The sequence below is a fragment of the Rhea americana genome, unplaced genomic scaffold, assembly GCF_003343005.1.
Source record: "Rhea americana isolate MKP2758 unplaced genomic scaffold, rheAme1 scaffold_347, whole genome shotgun sequence".
In the NCBI taxonomy this organism is placed as follows: domain Eukaryota; kingdom Metazoa; phylum Chordata; class Aves; order Rheiformes; family Rheidae; genus Rhea; species Rhea americana.
Window position 1 is genome coordinate 563,623 of NW_028186476.1, and position 19,606 is coordinate 583,228.

Here is a 19,606-nt window from a genome sequence, read left to right on the forward strand (position 1 = left end):
CACCTATTTGCTTGCTTGTGTTTCAGGAGAAAGATTACGAAACAGAGTAATACTAATGAGYATTGCCAGAGAGTAATGAGAGTAACTAATGAGTACTGCTAGAGAGGAGAATTTAATGAAATTAACCATGTGACTTATTTTTTTTTAGCAAATGATTTTTGAAACCTTGGTTGACAGTTACTGTTTTATTGTCCTTTTTCACAGATTAGCTTCATTTTATGAATCGGCAATTCCTGAGCTGGAATCTGCAGTTAAGAAGAGGCATTATGAGGATAACAGGTGAAAATGCCTGAGAGGGCTTGACTTTTAAGTAAGCCCTGGGAGATTCTCATTGAAAAAAAGCACTTCATGCTGCTTTAAAGATCTCTCAGACAGCTTCTCTATTTCCAAAAGAACTTTCTTGGGCAGTGGGGTGACTAATGATTTCTTTTACTGATCTCTAAGAAGAGGCTTGATGGGAGATGTATCTAAGTTGTAACAGAGYGCAAAAAAATCAATGATATTTCTATCTGTAGCCTGATCTCTTGGCATTTTAAAGCACAGACTATGCTGATACAGATGAGATATCATTTGTCTAGCTGTCAGGTCAATTGGTGGCTGAGAGCAACTTTGTTTAGAGCATGGGTTTTGCTTAATCCATTATTATGAAATGACTCTAATCTCTGGTCCTTGCAGCAAAGAAACAATTCAGCTCGTGAAATTCCTTCTGTAGRGAGATTTCTCTGCAGAAAGGTGTGTGTTAGGGAATCAGATTTCCTATGCTGATACTAACAGWGGTTTTGTTTGTTTTTAACTCTGAAGTGTTTTTGCTGATTTGTGGAAGAGAATTTCGCATTCCAGGAAGAAGGTGATGGAAGCTTTTCACATCATTGTAAACCAAATCTGTCTGCAGCCCATCTTAGAAAGCAGGTATTGGCACTTGAGCTCTGTGGTACTAGCCAGTTACTTGATTGCCATGAAGGAGAAAATTGTTCCTTGGTTTCCAGATTTACTTGAGGAAATGAACAGTTATTGCTATTTGTTCTGGGGTCATGTCCAAAGACTTTGGCTGAGATCAGAAGTCTGCTGTCCTGGACAGCAGGAGAGAAGCTATGTCTGACCCAGGATTGATTTGGTGAGCTATGCATTGACCCTACCAAAGTGGGATAAGGTCATGGTCCAGTGAGCATGCTAAACTCATTTTATGGCCATACTGCAACTTTTAATACTGTGTGTAGAAGCCTTTGCTGAAACACCTTAGTAAAAGTGATGCATTGTTAAAAATCATTGAAAACAGGCTTTTTTACTGTTACCTTAACCCAGTTCTTCCTCTTTCCTATTTTGAAAATTGGTTAGCTAGTAAGAAATGCTTCTTATCTATAATTTGTGAGTAATCTCAAAGTGAAGACAAGTATAATTATCCTTACTTTGTGAGTAGAAAAATTAAGACAAGTGAAGTGACTCAAAACTAAGATGCATATTGGGGACAGAGCCAAGAACCTYGGTCTTGATTGCAAGGACAGTGTTCTATCAACATGGGCTATCTTTGCCCCTGTTTTCATTAGAGCTTTTGTAGATTGCTGGTCTCTGTGGCTCCTGTTGAGCTTGAATAATTTGCATGTCTTTATATGAGTAGAGTCATCCAAGAAGATGAAGAGGGTCTGTTGGTTGAATTCCTTATGGATTTGCTGGGTTGACTTCCTCTGTGACTTTGGTTAAACCACCTGATCTGTCTGTGCTACAGTTCTAATTCTTAAGTGATAACAGTAGCCTTGCCATACCTGAGCATTGCCTTTCTGCACTTGCTGGAGTATTGAAAATAAAATTAAAGCCAAGATTGCAACATTTTCAGATTCCACAGTATTCAAGACTAAATGTATATATTTTGGAGAGATAAAAAGAACAGTAAAGGGCAGATCCAGAAACTCGTTCTCAGTTTGATGGGAGTTGAGGTTACTGTGAAAGTGATGCTTCCAGCTTCTAGGGAAATGCCTTTTCTTAGTACTGATGCACTGCAGAGGGTGTACTGTCCTGCCTCAGCCCTGTGGCTTGATGCATCAGCAGCAGGGGTAGGTTTAGGTGTTATAACAGAATGGTTGCCATAGGAGTTTGCTTGGCRTATGTTCTTGCATAGGTGAGCACATATTTTCTGGGAGGTTCAATGATATAATCCCGAGACATATAATACCATGCAATTACAAAAGCTCTACACACCCTTTTCTGCATATTGCAAATCTGAGACATCGAACTGTAATTTATGAAGTCTGACAAAAGTTTTAGAATCCTAATTGTGATAAGACTTCAGATCTAGCTTGCTGAAATATTGTTGAGGCCATAAAAGCTTGTTTTCATTTGACTCTTCCTATGAGAAGAAGAGTGACCAAAATCTGATTTCAGATGGGCTCTTCCCTTGACATATGAGTGTTACTAGTTTGCCTAGCAAGGCAAGTGGAGATTCTGCAATGTGGTAGGCTCATCACTGAATTTTTCACATTTTTTGTTGTGCCAATGGTTTTTGCAGCTGTGAGAACATTCAGCCTTTTATTGAGGAATTTCTGCAGATCTTCACTTCAGTGCTTCAGGAAAGGAGGTGAGTCTGGCTGAATGAGACTCAAGGGGAAGGTCAGCTTGCCTTCCTCTGTCACTCTTTACAGCAGAATTGCCTGAGACATTATTAAGAGGTGTTATGATGCGTTTGGGAGTTGGAAATCATTCTAACTAGTTGGGAAAAGTGCTGTGCGAGGATTTCAGGCTATAGTACAAACTTTATTGTAAAGGTGAGGAGGATGTTGCGTGATGTTGGAAAATGTCATTATTCACTCTTTTTAATTTGGATTTTACRAAGTGGAAGTTAGCTTGACAAGTTTGGCCATTATTACTAATCGCTACTTTTCAACTGGGGTGGCCAGACCAGAAAGGTACTGCGTGCCAATACTGAAGATGGAAAGTGAACAAGTGACAGAACTAGGARTCAGATCTTGTATTCCTGATGCTACTGTCATTCTCACAGAATCACAGAATGGTTGAGGTTGGAAGGAACCTCTGGAGATCAGCTAGTCCAACCTCCCTGCTCAAGCAGAGTCACCTCAAGCATACTAGACAGGATTGCATTCAGGCAGATTTTAAATATCTCCAGAGAAGGAGACTCCATGACCTCTCTGGGCAACCTGTTCCAGTTCTGATCCCAGTTCTGATCATGTTCGAAGCATAAACTGTATTTTTGTAGCAGGGTGCTAGGTCATAGTATCATAAAGAGTGTTAAAACTGGCTCTTAGGGGTTGGTGGGGAATGCTGCAGTATAACAGGAGTAAAATCAGACATGGCAATGTGTACTGGTGTTCGGTGTTGGATGAAAAAGGTTGTGTATGTTCCTACATGGCCAGTGAGAAGATCACATTGCATAGTAGGGATGGCAACATGTGACAGCTCTGCAGGTAATTTATTCCTGATTCTCATTCTAATGATACTCATAAAGCTTGCTACTGCATTTTCAGATTTCTCCGAGACTATGACAAGTTATTTCCTGTTGAAGATGATGTCAGTCTGCTTCAACAAGCATCCTCCACATTGTATCCTTCACTGTCAACAGATGTGCACCTCAGTATTTTGCAAACCTGGTGCTCTTAGATTCCTTCATTCCTGTGGCTCTTCCTCTGCTGCTTCCTCTGGTTAAGGTGCATGACTGTCAGAAAGTGATGGAAAGYTTTCGGGGTGGGGGACAGGGAAGGTTGATGGCTTGGGAGTCACTGAAAACACAGAGCTACTTCATGGTGAGGTCTGAGTCTGTGCGTCTCTGGAACATGGAAAATGTCCTTAATGCTGTCTCATAGAGATGAGACCAGGACAACCTATATCCTCCAAGCAGTGGAAAGTGCATGGGAAGGGGAAGACAGGAAAAAAGCACAGGTTGTTAAAGAGCCAACACCAGTAGCAGCATCAAATGCAGCATCAGCAAAAGTGGAGAACAATTCTGAGGACCTGGAAGAGCTTGGGGCTGCATATGCATCAGAGGATGAGGTGAGTAGAACTGTATGGCTAGGACTGGGTTCTACTCTCTCTGTCCTCACATCATTCATCTGTGAAGAATGGATTGGTTTGCTTAGTTTTTGGGCTGATGTGAAATTTAGTCTTTAGCCTTTGCTAAGTTTCAATGCAGGCCCATGTGCCCCATGAAATGGGAAAAAAGCTACATCCTAATATACAGAATGGTTGAGGTTGGAAGGAACCTCTGGAGATCACCTAGTCCAACCCCCCTTCTCAAGAAGGGCCTCCTAGAGCATGTTGCCCAGCATTGTGTCCAGACAGCTTTTGAATAGCTACAAGAATGGAGACTCCACAACCTCTCTGGGCAACCTGTCCCAGTACTCAGTTACTCTCTCAATAAGGAAGATTTTTTTTCACATTCAGACAGATCTTCCTKTGTTTCAATTTGTGCTTGCTGCCTCTTGTCCTGTTGCTGGGCACCACTGAAAGGAGTCTGGCCGCATCCCCTTGACACCCTCCCTTCAGATACTTATAACACGTTGATAAGAYCCCCCTCAGGCTTCTCTTCTCCAGGCTGAACAGGCTCAGCTCTCGCTGCCTTTTCTCCTATGAGAGATACTCCAGTCCCTTCATCATCTTAGTAGTCCTTTGCTAAACTGTCTCCAGTAGCTCCATGTGTTTCTTGTATTGGAGAGCCCAGAGCTGGACACAGCACTCCAGATGCAGCCTAACCAGGGCTGAGTTGAGGGGAAAGATCACCTCCATCAGCATGTTGGCAACGCTCTTCCTAATGCACCCCAGGATACCAYTGGCCTTCTTGGCCACAAGGGCACATTGTTGGGTCATGGTTAACTTGTTCTCCAGCAGGATTCCCAAGTCCTCTGCAGAACTGCTTTCCAGCAGGTCAGTTACCAGCCTGTCCTGGTGCGTGGGGTTATTCCTCCCTAGGTACAGAACCCTGCACTTGCCTTTGTTGAGCTTCGTGAGGTTCCTCTCCACCCATCTTTCCAGCCTGTCAAGGTCCCTCTTAATGGCAGCACAGCCCTCTGGTGTATCAGCCACTCCTCACAGTTTGGTATCATCAGCAAACTTGCTGAGGAGGCACTCTGTCCCTTCATTCAGGTCACTGATGAATAAGCTGAACAATACTGGACTCAGTGTTGTCTACTACTGAGTCCGATACTGGACTCCAGTTTAGCCTGGAGAAGAGAAGACTGATCTTATCAATGATCTTATCAGTATCTATAAGTATTTGAAGGGAGGGAGTCAMGGGGATGGGGCTAAACTCTTCTCAGTAGTCCCATGCRAAAGGAYTAGAAGCAACAGGCACAAACTGAACCACAGGAAGTTCTGCCTGAATATGAAGAGGAATTTCTTTCCTGTGAGAGTGACAGAGCACTGGAATAGATTGTTCAGAGAGGTTGTGGAGTTTCCTCTGGAGATTACTCAAGGCCTGCCTGGCTGCAACCCTGTCTAACATGCTCTAGGTGACCCTGCTTGAGCAGGGAAGTTGGACTAGATGATCTCCAGAGGTCCCTTCCAACCTCAGCCATTTTGTGATTCGGTATTGACCGCTGGGGGACACTGCTAGCTAGCTACAGGCCTCCTGTTGTACTTTGTGCCACTGATCCTGGCTTTATCATTGAGCAAAGTGCTTCTAACTCCTTTTGGCTTGTGTTTCTTGTTGTGGTTTGTTCAGACATTGTACTTCATCACTGAAATGTAAAGGTGTGTGATGTTTTTTAAATGCATAGTCCGTCTATTATTTGAGGATGAGATTCTCCAGAGTGTCCCAGCTGACTCAGGAACAGACATAAATAGATGTGACCCAACTCTGTGTCATAAACCTTGCATAGCATAAGCAGCTTAGCTGATTTCTGTTTTTACTTCCATCTTTGACTTCTGTATTAAATCTTGATACTGCTCCTTTCCCTTTGAATTGGATGTACCTGCCTTCTGTCAATTGCTATCTCTGCAGTAATGCTGCCAATCCTTTTTGGTGTGTATATATAGTGCGCTGGTGCAGCTGCTGCACCCCCTGCCAAGGTGTCAGGAGTGGAGCTGGACTCTCTAATCTCTCAAGTGAAAGATCTGCTGCCAGACCTTGGTGAGGGCTTCATCCTGGCCTGCCTGGAAGAGTACAGTTACAACACGGAGCAAGTGATCAACAATATCCTAGAAGATAAGTTGGTACCATCCTTGGATAAACTGGAACGAACAATGCAAAGGTATGGATCAGGATATCTAGCACTGCTTTGATGCCTTTCGATTTTAGTTTGTGGCTTATCATTTAACATTCTTCTTGTTGAAGGTTAGAAACCTGTAGCGCTCTAAGAAGTTGCATGTGCATTTTCTYGGGGTTGATAGCTGCCATGAGAGTTTTCCATTGCCAGCTATCACTTACCTGCTGCCCTCATTCTATCCCTGCAGAGGATGGGAACGCTCAGTGTTCAGTGCTTCATTACAGCAGAGGTTGGGTAATGTTTTGTAACAGGGAGACAAAAATACTTGCCATTAAACACTGAAATAAAACCCATTAAGATTCCATCACAGGGGAAACTGGCATAGTCTGAGTGGAGCAGTAAAATGTTGTTGCCTCCAAAAGTTATTCTGCAGCAGAGGATGGGGTCATAGATGCTAACATCCCAGCTGCCCTGTAGGAAAGGGCATCTTCAAAGGGACTAATTCAACTGGAATTCAAGCTGCAGGGCAAAATTCAGTATTTGAGGGGCTACTATTTTCCAGTTGAAGTCACATTGGGGAGCGAYTGAAAATGGCAATTCAGATCCACTTTTATCTCCCCTTTGTCAAAGTTGCTAGGCTTTTGCTTGCTTCTGTGTTGTATATGGAGTGTAGGAATTGTAGCAGGCAATGAAATAGAGTTGTTTTAGTTGTCCACAGCTGCTAGTGTGTTCTTGTAGCACAAGAGCAGTTTCTGACTGAGTGTCAGGATGTGAATATGCTGTTTGTTCGCATTTCATGGGAGAGCAAGCAGACTGTCTCATTGTTGCATTAAAAAAGAGAAGCATCTTTATCAGAAAAGCGTTGTAAAAAATCTTGGTTTTGCATCTTAATGCTCTCAGTCAAATCTGCTGACTTTGGCTTGAATGACGTGAGATGTGCTTTTGGAAGATGCTTTCTTGTTTTTTGGTTGTTTTTTCCCTCTGCTAGTACCGCAGAGCCAGCAGTTACAGAATATAGGGCTGATTTTTTTTTCTTGCCTCTTGCATCTTGAAACAAAACTGTCAGTTCAGTAGCAAATGAAGAATTTTGATTACTGCTGATTTTCAGAAGTGAGCACAACAGCGTTTTCTGATGCTCAGCTGAGCTAACAGCACTGACAAAATGAATGCAAAGATAATAGTACTTTGACTTATATAAATTGAACAAGTGTAACCTTGGAACTCTGAGGCAGAATTAAGAAGAAACCATAAGGAGATAAATATCCTGAAATCAACAGCAGCAAATTATTGGATTTTTTTTCCAGCATGTAATTCATCATACTTAGTGTTGGTTTTACTGAGTCACTGTTTTGAGACCAGGCAATCTGTTGAATAGTCCATGTTCCTGTTTGACTTTTACTTACTCTTAAATGAACAGAATTTTCTTCTGGCTTTCTATACATTACTTCAGTATCCCCACAAAGATAAGCCTCAAATACTGTGGCTTTTTTCTCTGACCAGTGCCATGTAGTGACAATGCATGTATTATGCTGCAGCTGTGAAATGAGGGGATTGCATTCTGTGACTCAATCAGCTGGCACCACAGAAAGTGTCTCAGCATGCACGGATGACTGCAAGATTGATACTGAATAAACTAAGGTCTTAGGAAGGAGAAGATTTGGTCTTCCTCAGCTTCACTTGTGTTTTTGTTTTCTCTCTCTTTCTTTCTTCAATTATAGACAGCTAAAGCCAGACCCTACTCCTCTAGTGACTTCTCGCTGTAATGTTTTCCAGAACGATGAGTTTGATGTTTTCAGTAGGGACTTCGTGGATGTTTCTCGGATACAGAAAGGCAAGCGGTGAGTATCGCCCACTATTAATTAACCCTATATGTCAGGATGAATGAATATCTGTGAACTTGCAAATTTACTTCTGTTACAGGCCTCCTGCAAGAYTTTTTGGGGATATCTTTATGACAGGAGCTAAGGTTTACTAAAAATGTTTCCCACTTGTTTCCTTTTTTTTCTGAAAAAGTAAAATAAAGTATTGTTAGGAGTTTAGTTTTGGTTTAGTATTTTTTTCTAATTGAGTTTCCTCTGTATGTGGCTGGAGACTGCTCTGTCAACCTAATTTGTAACGGCTGGCTCTTGCTTCTTGGTCTTCATGTTAAATTTATAGAGAAAAGCAACCATCTCTGCTATCCTGAGGATGTGACTCAGAACTGAGATTAAGTAATGATTTGTTTTAGGTCTAACTAAAGTATTAATATCCATCTACCATCAAAATCTGGTAACACTCAATAACTTTGGTTTAGACTCCTTTTGTTGTTCCTGTTGCTGAATGCTTGCTGCAGAAGGGCATTAACTTTGCTTTCTACCTGACTTGTCCTTTTGTTCTGTACCGCACTGTGCAAATTTAGGTTAGGGCATTTGACATTGTCATGTTGACTCCCACTGAAGTTAACCGTACCTCAGTAATACAGTTTATATGTTTTAGATCCTTTTTTAAATTCTTTTCTGTAATCAGCCAAGTATGATCTTTATGTTGATGTATCTTTACATGGAATGCAAATGAAAATCTGGCTGCAGATTGGACCAYGTGAGCCTGGTAGCTCCCAGTTGAGGTTTCAGTTGCAGAGCTGCATTACACTGTCAGAAGGAAATCACTTCTGTCCRAAAGTCCAGTCAAACAGCTTTTCAACAGCAGCACTCTAGCATTTATACTGGCTTGGCTGGAAAAGAAARTAGTTTATTTTCTGGCCCAAATAATGACTTCTAAAGTACCCGTAACTCAAAATTCACAGGTACAGTCATTCTCCCTTCTCTTCCTAAGTTCCTCTGCTTGTACAGATGCTCAGAGCACCTTGTCTCTTCTTATCTGGTGCACAGGCATGCTCAGCTATCTCCTAGCTTCCCCAAAGTTTTTTTTGTTTTGTTTTGTTTTATTATTTTGTGTGTGTGTGTGTGTGTGTGTGAGTTGCACAAGGCTGGAGACTACTCCTCAGATTCAGCACAGTGCCTCCAGTATATGGAATAATGCATCTGGGAGGTCCCTTTGCAGATCACCTACAGAGCTTCCTAAGTTGCAGGTCATCCCAGAGCTGGGCTGTGAGACCCTGCTCCTTGCCATGTTCACCTGCTCCCATGGCTTTGCCTGCGTGGCTGCCGACAGGGAGGCTGTATCACCTTGTTCAGTTGTTGTACTACTCTTTGAGAAAATTGTGATCTCTTCTGCTGTACTGTTATGTGACATCTTGGGATTATCTTCCCATTAATGCTGCTGTTCCTGGTGTACTTTGGCTTCCCTCAGGCTGWGTCTTCATTTCAAAACAGTTGCTTTACATGGAGGACACTTTTTCTGCAGGACTTCAAACACCTTAATATTTATTTTTTGAGATGTTTTTTAAAACTTGAAGGTAACTATGTGAGATCAGCTATGTATATCCATTGCCCAAGGTTAACCATATCTAACTATATCAAAGGGTAAGAGGGATAGTGCAGTGGTTATCACATCTGCTTTACATGCTGAAGGTCCTGGGCTCAAGCCCCATGGAACCAGCACCAGGAAATCTTTGGGAGGTTAGACTAGATGATCTCCAGAGTCCCCTCCAACCTTACTGATTCTGTGATTACCTTCTGAGATAGCATCTGATTCTCTCTAGGATTTAGCCTTCAGAGCTCCATAAATATGAAATGTTTTTCAACAGTAAAAGTGTGACTTCTTCTGTGCTCCTTGTTTTACAAGCAAGAAACCTGATGCTTTACCCAAGCTTCTGGATACTGGAGTTCTCCTAGCCTAGTTTGAAACTTGTATTAGATTCTGAATGTAACAGCTTTTCCCTTTTGTCATCTGTCTTAAAATCTTTTGCTCTCCAAACTGTGCCTGTGCTTAAAATGCTGTGACTGCTAAGCATGGTGTTGCAGCAGTGCTTAAAGAGCCAGGTCAAGTTGGGTGCTGTTGTGCTTGCTGCTATTAAGGTAGATATAAACACATTAACAGGCCCTGCCCCAAACTGAAGGAGAAAGCCACACCAGGGTGAGAAGAAAAACAATCATGCAGAAATTAATATAATAGGATACACATGATTGTTTGCCAGTCCTGAAAAGTGATCACTGCTACCTCTGCCTGCCTAGCCATAATCACTAGCTAAACCTGACTCTTGAAGTCAGAGCATGTCCTGAATGCCATGGGACTAGAATTATCCCACTGTTTCTCCTGGAATCGGTGCCTAACACAATTCGTTGCAGCACCTCTACAGTCATCAGACCAGCTCAACAGGAAGCAATTATCAAGTGTTTAGTTCAGTCTCATGCTGAATAGCAACATAAGATGTTATCCAGCCTAGATATGTGTGAACTAACCACCTGTTTTGTAGGGCACATTTTGCAGCTAAATTCAGACATGTAACAGAGTAAGTCATGGAAGAGAGGGGAAGCAAATGTATCTATTGTGTTATCTTGTTCTGAGAATCTTAACAAAAATTGGCCTTCTTAGAATGTTTTTCCAGTGCTTGCTGGYGTGTCACTCAAGCCTGGCCATCCTTGATTCACTGAATATGTACCTTGGACAGATTATTTATCTAATTATATTCAGATTCCAAACAGATTGTTGATGCAAGTTTCTCCTAGACTTTGAGAGCTCTAAGGTGTCCTGGGAATACTTCGAAGTAAAATTCACCATAGCTTTGCTGTAAGCTATCTTGGTTGGTGAACGCTTCAGTTTCACAACTCCTTGTTTGTTATTTAGATGTAATACATACTTGGCTGATCTGAAAAATGAGGTGTCAAAGAGTTTATGCTTGCGCAGTGTGAGACATAGCATCTCGGTGGCTGTTTTTTAATACTTCTGTCAAACCTCTGTTTCTTGATTTTTCCCTCTATAAAATGGCGATARGTCACTTACCTCTTCAGTGTTGTATAAATTGTGTTTAAGGCTTGTACGTGCAGTGCATCAAGACAGGTTGGATCAGAAGCACRAGTCTACTCTTTGTTCTGCTTTTCAATCTTAATCTTTCTTATTCTAATCCTTACTTTTCACACGAGTAACTTCTTGGCTCTCCCCATCTGTGTTTGTATTTTGCATCTCATGCTTATGAACTATGGTTTTTGCCTCTATTGGAACATATGTGCCCGTGCAGCACCTACTTGAATGCAGCCCTAGTCTCTGATTTGCAGCTGTGCGTGCTACCGCAGTGAGACACAGTACTGCAGCATGGAGTCTTAGCCCTAACAGCTTGCCATTCAAGATTCATAGGACTTTTTATGTTAGTTGGATCTTGGCCAAACTTCAGCCTCAGTATAATTGCGTCTGGCCTTTTGTAAAACCTTCCTTTCTTCCTTCCTTTCAAATGGCAGTGGCAATCTCTAGTTCCTATGCTTATCTGCTAACTAATCTTGCTCGGCTTCTGTTTAAAAACTGTTCTATTCATGTCAGAAGTTGCCAAACATTACATCTCGGGGGGAAATAGGGAGGGTTAAGTAGTGCTTGCAAAATGTGAGATGAGGCTTCTATACGGAAGTGAAAACTGAAGGAATATTTTTTTTCCTGTTAGTAAGATCTTGACACTGCCTTTCTGTTTCTGCCCCTCCCTTTCCATGCTGTGGTGTGCAGAAGGGAGAAGGACACAACCAGGAGTTTGCTGAATGACAAACGCCTGATTGCTGAGCAGAAGGAGCGCTACAGTCAGTATAGCGTGATTGTGGAGGAGGTTCCAGTACAGCAGGGAGAAGCTCAGCTCTACAAAGAGGACTACGAGGATGAGTACGATGACACTTACGATGGAAACCAAGTTGGGGCAAATGATGCTGACTCTGATGATGAGCTGATTAGTAGGAGGTAGGTACTGTGGTTTTGATGCATGGGAAGTTGATGGGAGCTGCCACCTAGAGTTATCTTGTTTGCACGGAACTGTTCAACACTGGTTTTCGTTCCTGCTTCTCAGTGAGGTTGTGGGTGCTACAAACCATCCTTTTTTTTCTGCTACTATTTTCTCTGTAACAGGTGAGGAGGGAGATTTGGATTTCTTTCTCCCTTGTTGATAGGGAGCTTTACCATGACATGCATGCAGGAAGTTCTCAATCTTCTACTTTCTTTGCCTGTGTGACTTAGCTATTACCTCAATTCAGCATCCAGATCTAGGGGACTTTGTGCTGAAACTTCCACACAGCAGTGCTTCTGCCTGTAGGATAATTGTCCTCCAGCAGAGGAAAATGAGCTATTTGGAATAATCAGGCTTGAGTGCAACTGGGCAATGTGAAGTAGAATGAGTGGTAGGCAAGAAAAACTTAATTTGGAAAAGTATATGACCAGACTTTTATTTCTTGCCAATCCCATCTGTCATGGTGATACCTGGAATTCAGCCTGTGATGGACTGTACACACTCTCCAGAACAGCTGACAGCAGGAAGCGCTTAGCATCCAGGAATCTAAGGATCAATTAATGATGGGATTTGCAGAATATTTATTTTARAAATATGACTCAGAGACAGAAAAACATCTTCTAAAAGCTAGTTCAACATTTCTGAAAGTGACCTTCTAAATTCTGATATAATTTATAAGAGCACTTTGAGGAAGTAGGAGTTGTAATATGAATGTGAACATTTTGCAGTGAAGAACCCCCATGTGTGCTGATCACCATTAAAGGTGTCAGTAGCTACTGGGTCTCTCTCAGAGGAAACAAGCCTCTGAAATTTCTGGATTCTAGTTCTTGAAAGATGTGATGCAAAATATTATCACATCTGCTTTACATGCTGAAGGTCCTGGGTTCAAGCCACATATGGAACCAGCACCAGGAAATCTTTGGGAGGTTGGACTAGATGATCTCCAGAGGTCCCTTCCAACCTTACTGATTCTCTAATAAACTTTCTAAAATGAAAAGGATATGCTGTTCAGGGAGATGCTTGTGGCTGTGCTCTCTGTCTTTCACTGTTCATGTCTAAATTCTCAGGCCATTCACCACACCTCAAGTCTTGAGACCAAAAGGACAAGAGGATGGACAGGAGGAAGARGAAGAGAGGGAGGATGAAGAGGAGGAGGAAGCTGAAAAGGAAAGAGCTAAGGTGACATTTAAGTTTGTGGTTGGAGTTGCATTAAGATATAATCATACGACTTATCTGCTTCACCTCTTAAGTGTCTTCTAGGGGTGATGTAGAGGAGTTTCGTCTTCCAGAGCATGAGTATTTTAACACTAGTGTGGACTCTGAGCTGCTTTTCAGAGTGGCTAGTTGCTTTTGCAGTTGGCTGGACTGTGAAATGTCCTGACCACAACCATCCACTGCCTCTTAAGTTAGCCCTGTAGGAGCAATGACACTCCATGCAGAGGGTTATATCTTTCTTATTCCGAAGACGGAAAGCTTCTGTTGTCATGGATATGCTGGAAATAGTAATGCCAATAGTGTTGCTGCTGGAGGTAGGATGTGGGAAGACATCTCATTCAGATTTTCTGCCAGGTTTTGTGTTTAGAGCCTCTGACACCAATCCAGCTGGCTTGCCCGGAACAGAGAACAAATAATGAACAGGCTCTCCATTCCATAGCACAACAGAATTGCCCCTGCTCTAACCCTTTAAATAATGCTGATGAATTCACTGTAACACTAATGTTTTTTCTTTCCCTCCAAAAGCAGGACCATTTTGTGCAGGACCCAGCCATATTGAGGGAGAGAGCTGAAGCCAGACGGCTGTCTTACCTTGCAAGAAAGGGGTAAGTCAGGATCTCCCCCTGTTTAATGAAACCTTGGCTCTGCTGTAGCTAGCAGGTGGCTTGCTGTTGACTTTAACGCATGAGGATGTACCTGCTCTGCAGCATTCCTGTATGCCAGGGTCACCACTACAGTGGTGTTAACTTCTTGCCCAACTTTTACTTTGCTGCTGATAGTGTCAAATGGATAGGACATAGTAATTCCCTTGTTGTAAGTACAGCAGAAGCCTGTGCAAGATAGGATCTTGGCAAACRCAGCTTCCCAGAGCTTGAACAAGTCCCACAGGGCTGTCGGGACAGCATAATAGCTGGCCTTGGGTGGCATACTCAATGTGCAGAAGGCTGCAGTCGTTGTGTGGCTGATGCTGTTTCAGCTATTGCAGAAACCTCGCACAGCTCATGCATCAGTTAGCTGAGGCTCAGAGCCGGACAGCTGAACTCCTCTCAGCCAGTCGTTTCTCAGGATCTGTGTATTTTGTTCCCCAAGTCTGCAACATGCTTGTTCTGATGGCCTTTTTCCTGTGTACTCCAGGCACAAGCACGACAGCTCAGCTGTTGTTGGGAATGTGAAGGGACATGGGCAGAACCGGGAAACAGTGCAGGAACGAAGGAAGAAAGAAGCAAACAAAAGCACAAGAGCTAATCATAATCGACGAGTCATGGCTGACAGAAAGCGGAATAAAGGCATGATTCCTTCCTGAAAGACTCTTAYCCCAGGTGTTGCATCATCCACAGTCCTCAGTGTAGGGGATAGTTGTGCTGTGTTCCCTTGGCCCTGTCTTAGCCCAGGGGACTGGATGATGTGATTCAATACCTGACACTTCATCTTGATGCGGAATTGCACATTCTGTTGCCCATTCATAGAAGGGAACTGCCCATCAGGCAGATTGACTGCTGTTCAGCTTACAGAGAGATAYACATATGACAGTAGGCTGCACCTCAGATGCGTTGGACAGGCTGGACGAGCCTTACGTTTTCTTTTGTACTATTTATAATTCTGAGAACTTTATTTTCCTACTGGCTCCTRTTGCCCTTGCTGCAACTACAAGGGGGCTTCCAGGCAATGCAGCTGATGTCTCTGAGAGCAACCATGTAAGCTGCAGCAAGGCTTCCCTGGAACAGCCCTTACAGCTCTCTGCTCCATTGAAATGCCTTATCTTGCAGTAAAACTTGAAGGTTGACAGGAAAACACTCAGGCTATTTCAGTTGCTGACAGATACTTGGGAGTTCTGGTGATTAAGAATGTATTATAAATTTCTGTCTCTCAAGTGAAGTGTGTAAAAAATGGAACATGCAAATAAATGATTTAAATATTTTAGTTGGTGTTCTAGGCTCTTAATAAATGTAACAATCTTTAAGCTAGAGGAACCTTAAAGCCCTTTAATGTGCTATATATCTGCAGGCAATGAAGTTCAGCACTTGCTGTTTTGTGTTGGTTTAGTGAAATGAGATTTAGCCACAACCACTATGAGACTACAGATACTTGACAATCAGGATTAAAGCATCCTAAGCAAGATGACGGTAGTATGGAAATCAGAGTTGAAGGCAGCAGGGTCAGAGTCCATGGAGAGCTGCCTACTCWATAACAGCTTGTCACACTCAGTGAAGCAGAACTGCCCTGATCATCATGTTTGCTGTTAGGAAGGCTGGGAGCTAATAGTAAGTAAGTTTGTTGCTGCTGAAGGGACCTCTCTTGAGGACTATATGTGTTAGAAGTCACTCTCTGCATAGGGAGACACAAATTATTGAGTTTGCTTTGTAACCTATTCATAAGGTGCTCAGAGGCTGTGGCAATAGCTGCTACACTGTGCCTAGACAAGCCTGGAATGCCTGCCAATAGCAGGTGGCAAAACTGTTCAGTTCATTCTTGTCTCAGAGTATCAGTGTGTTTTTAGAGTGCTGKTCTCATCATGGAGACTAAGGTAAATGGGCTGTGCTTGGCCATCTCTCCTCCCCGACTGTTTATTTTCCTAGTACTGTCATGTAAAGTAGAGCAGACAAAGCTGCATGTGGTTGTCATCCACATGCTGAAAAATAGCATGAGATTTTGTAGTGTTAGAGCTGTTGTTTTGGGGTTAATCTAGTGCTGTTTTCCCCTTTTCAAACGCTGCAGAAGGAGAGCTTTTGCAATAAGCTCTACATATGCATACCTTACTGCCTGGTTTTACACAGAGGGCAGGGACTACGTGGCTATATGATTAGTCCTGCTGCCAAACACAATTGTGCTGAAGCCATTTTCAAAAACTGTAGAAATGGCTGTCACCATTATGCACATCAGACTAAATCCTGAATGCTGTGAGGACGAGGTTTTTCTTTGTTTATCAGTACTGTCCAAACCTCCTATGACAAGGCATAGGAAAAAGGGAATTGCATTTACCACTTCTCAAAATCCACTGCCTAGGCAAATTACTTGCCAGGATAGCTAGGTCTCTACTCTTCTCTGAACTAATAACTTCATTTACTCTCTACCAGGCTGCTACAATGCTGTTTTCCTCCTTCCTCATACTGTATTCATCTTAAGTTCTTGCATCTAAAAAGCTGCAACTCTATCACCTGTTCAGCACAGTGTGAAGCTATCAGCAGTGCAGACAGAACTCACAGTAGAGCAGGCAGTCTTATATTGTATGAGATTATCCCAAGGAAGTTTAAACCTTTCCTCCTAAGTGTCTCTATAAAAGCACAGCTAGGATGGTGAAAGCTACAGGTTTTTTTGCTCAAAAACAAGCACAATGTTTTAAGTCCTCATAATGTTCTAAGAGTAAATGTTTTACTCCTCTGAGACCTAGTTACAAACCCCTTAAAGCTTTTCATTAGCACAGGCTCTAACATGCCRTGCCTCATCTACTGCTAAAATTCTGGTTAGATTGTTACTAGCAAGAACATAGTAAAGAGGGAGAGATATAGCTTCTAGGCTATACAGCATCATCTAGGTTGGAGTGGGGGGAAACAGTGAGAGTCATTCTCAGCCAAGTCTTAATACASCCACGCAAGAGCCCAAAGCATTTCTGTTTTAATAATCTCATTATCCGAAAGAGCATCTTAATAGCCTTGCCTGGCAAAGATGTTTGAAATGACCACRAAGTACATCAGGGATGAACCTTTCAGTGAAGTTGCTGAAAAAAGAATTACTCTTTTCTGTGTGATAGTCTGCTGCTAGAGCAGGAGCTGCACAGCCAGCTGTAAGGGTGTATACTCTTTACAGACCTAAGTCATTCCTGTCTCTTCTCAGTCACTCTGCTCTGAGCAGGAAGGATGGGGACAGTGTGGAGCATAGCAGGCAAGCCTGGTAAAACAGTTCAGGCCATCAAGCCACTTTTTTAAGAGCAAGACAACACACAGATACAAGAAAAAGATCTACATCCATACAGTCATTAAGTTTTGGATGTGGAAAATAACCCTCCCCTTTCAAGCACCACTCAGCCTAAGAGGCTGGAGGGTACACACCACTGCTTAAGTAACATGAATATAACAGTTCAAAGGCTGCTGAGGCAGTCATCTCACTGGTTAAGGTGAGGCAATGCTATCTGTATTACAGCTTTAAAAGGATGAGGACCAGCAGTCTTGCTGCAAAAAGATGAGGGAGCACTTACTGTAAGTGACCTTATAAATCACTTTTATTTGAACAAGACTAAAAGAGAGCAGGCAGCTCCTAGCCCATAGGGTAAAGTTCTTACCAGGCATAATAGTTTTCTTTGTTACAGACCTGGAATTAAGGTTTGGGGACATATTTAGACATTCATTCTTTTTCTCTGAGATAAGAAACTAAAAGCAGAGCAAAGGAAAGTCAGATGAACACACAAGTATGAGACATGGGCTAAGAATTTATTTTTTAACACAAGTTTTGAAACAGCAGCAGAAGTCCTTGAGTCCATCTAGTTCCCATAGCAGTAGGTGGCCAATATGCTCTGGCTTGGAGTCATTCAGGCAGGAACACATTTCCATTTTGGCATAACTAGTTTCAGGAGATCAAATCCTTCTCTGCAGCATCTTTGACCACCCAGGACACAACCCGCTGCTGAGCAATTCAGTCTTCACTTGTCTCATACTTGTGCTTGATGTGTTTCCACAGTTTCTGCACACCAAAACAAACAAAAAATAAACAGCCAGTCATCTTAGCCATCTCTTCAGTTATTCTGGGATAAAGACAAAAATATAAGTATTCACTAAACCAATGTCAGTAACAGGAAACAGCAGGAGGAGAAAAAAAGCAGCTGCAAGAAAATACACGCCTAAGTTCCGCTACTGTAAATGACACCTTGGGTACAGTCACTCTGTGCTTTTCTACAGTGATTGAGTCTACCTGGTTCCGTAACAGCCAATAATCCAACACAAGGCTTTCAGGAGGAGCAGCTATACTCTAGTTGAGATCTATAATTCTTTGTTCATGAAGCTGCTTTCCACAACAGAGAGGACAGAAATCTCTTTTTGTCTTTCCCCTCTACTTTCTTGCCCTTCTTTGGGGACTTTATTCCACTAGGGATAAAATCCCCTGCTGATGCTGCTGTGCCCAAATTTCCCACACCATCTTTGCAAGACCTTGGAGAAACATGTGGATGGAGTCCCATATCTAAGGCTGTAGAGACAGGGCAGCCATGCAGGTGGCTTTCAAAGCTTTTATAATAAACACACAGGAAAGCCACAGTCATCCTACTTCCCCTATTCTCACTGCTCTCCTACGCTGTAAATGAGAGATTATTAGAGTATTCCAAAACTGTTGCTTTAGCTTTCCATTCAGACCAGAGAAAGCATTTCAGCTGGAAGAGATTCAGGATGAACAAACCAATCCTTATTTCAGGCACTGAAATCTGCTGGTAGGAGCAGGACTCACACAGCTGCTACAAGAGCACAGGAGCATTCCATGCTTTTTTCTCTTTATTGCAGATATCCCTTTAGATTTTCAAAATATATTTTTCTCAATAATTCAGATTTCAACCCCTACTTAGGAAAAGATTAACATACAGAAAATTAAGTAAGTAAAAAAAGTAGTCGAGTGCAGCGCTCCAGTTCAGGTATGGTTTTAAGTGGGCTTCTAACAAGGGGGGGGGGGAGGGAGGGAGAGAAGCTGGTCTTGCTCTTATTGTACTTTCCCAGTCTTCCACTGCTTCTCGCTGATTCTCATCAAAACCCTTCTGAGCTAGCTCAGGGTGGAGAAACTGCCATTTCCCACAGCGTTAGTTTTTGGYAGATCTGATAAGCCGGTTCAGGAGACCAAAGGACAGGCACAGCGCAGGATCAAAGCRGCAGCCCGGCAGCTCGTTTCAGTAGCGCTGCCACGAGCGACACCGTGCCTCGGACGCTCCAGCAGGGCCGTTGCACTACAGAAAAGGGCTGCTCGACACGCTACGTTTTTTTCTGTATATCCGGCACGAAATTAAAGTTACCCGGCTTATTGCCTTTCCTTGAGGCCCCCAGCAGTTAGCCCCTCGCCGCCGAGGCGGCTTGAACGCCGGGCCGGGCTCCGGTCTCTGCCGGGGGGCAGCCAGGCCGCGGCGGGACCGCCTGACCTTCAGGCCGGGGCGCCGCGCCGCGCCGCGCCGCAGCGGCCTTACCCCCTGGTTGAGGTGCTCGAAGATGGCGTCGGCGCCCTGGTCGAAGGCGCGCTCGAAGACGACGGCGCCCAGCACTATGGTGAGCGCGAAGGTGGAGGTGCGGCGGAAGAAGGCGCCGTACACCCGCGCCAGCAGCACCATCTTGCCTCGCTCCCCCCCGCCTCTCTCTGCGCCTGCGCCGCCGTCGCGCGGCCATGACGCCGTACCGTGGGGACGCCCAGTCCGAGCGTCGCGCGC

At 43.3% G+C, this 19,606-nt stretch overlaps 2 protein-coding genes across 5 annotated transcripts in view; one reads left to right on the top strand and one right to left on the bottom strand.

Annotated features, from left to right (window-relative positions):
• Window positions 1-15,138, top strand: part of ASCC2 (activating signal cointegrator 1 complex subunit 2) — a 29,477-nt gene extending 14,339 nt beyond the window's left edge. For 3 of the 4 annotated variants that reach the window (XM_085311708.1, XM_085311707.1, XM_085311706.1), the window contains 11 exons: window positions 205-279; window positions 802-909; window positions 2,501-2,569; window positions 3,474-3,548; window positions 3,810-3,996; window positions 5,977-6,191; window positions 7,865-7,984; window positions 11,736-11,960; window positions 13,071-13,182; window positions 13,744-13,823; window positions 14,353-15,138. In XM_085311708.1, the coding sequence (XP_085167834.1) occupies window positions 205-279; window positions 802-909; window positions 2,501-2,569; window positions 3,474-3,548; window positions 3,810-3,996; window positions 5,977-6,191; window positions 7,865-7,984; window positions 11,736-11,960; window positions 13,071-13,182; window positions 13,744-13,823; window positions 14,353-14,521 (1,435 nt within the window). In that variant the 3' untranslated portion in view covers window positions 14,522-15,138. The remainder of the gene's footprint in view (window positions 1-204; window positions 280-801; window positions 910-2,500; window positions 2,570-3,473; window positions 3,549-3,809; window positions 3,997-5,976; window positions 6,192-7,864; window positions 7,985-11,735; window positions 11,961-13,070; window positions 13,183-13,743; window positions 13,824-14,352) is intronic. The other variant, XM_085311709.1, reaches the window with a different exon arrangement.
• A 2,483-nt stretch (window positions 15,139-17,621) lies between these two features.
• On the bottom strand, window positions 17,622-19,552 carry UQCR10 (ubiquinol-cytochrome c reductase, complex III subunit X). The gene is made up of 2 exons (XM_085311710.1): window positions 19,370-19,552; window positions 17,622-17,892 (listed from the first exon to the last, which is right to left on the bottom strand). Exons 1-2 carry the CDS (start codon window positions 19,508-19,510, stop codon window positions 17,845-17,847), a joined length of 189 nt encoding a protein of 62 aa, XP_085167836.1. The 5' UTR covers window positions 19,511-19,552; the 3' UTR covers window positions 17,622-17,844.
• Between the last annotated feature and the right edge of the window lie 54 nt (window positions 19,553-19,606).

Bases quoted from the DNA above. Each gene is read 5' to 3' on its own strand.
- UQCR10 (XM_085311710.1), bottom strand. From the start codon at position 19,510: ATGGTGCTGCTGGCGCGGGTGTACGGCGCCTTCTTCCGCCGCACCTCC. The intron at 17,893-19,369 runs GTAAGGCCGCTG...TTTGGTGTGCAG, and splicing joins TCGAGCACCTCAACCAGGGG to AAACTGTGGAAACACATCAA.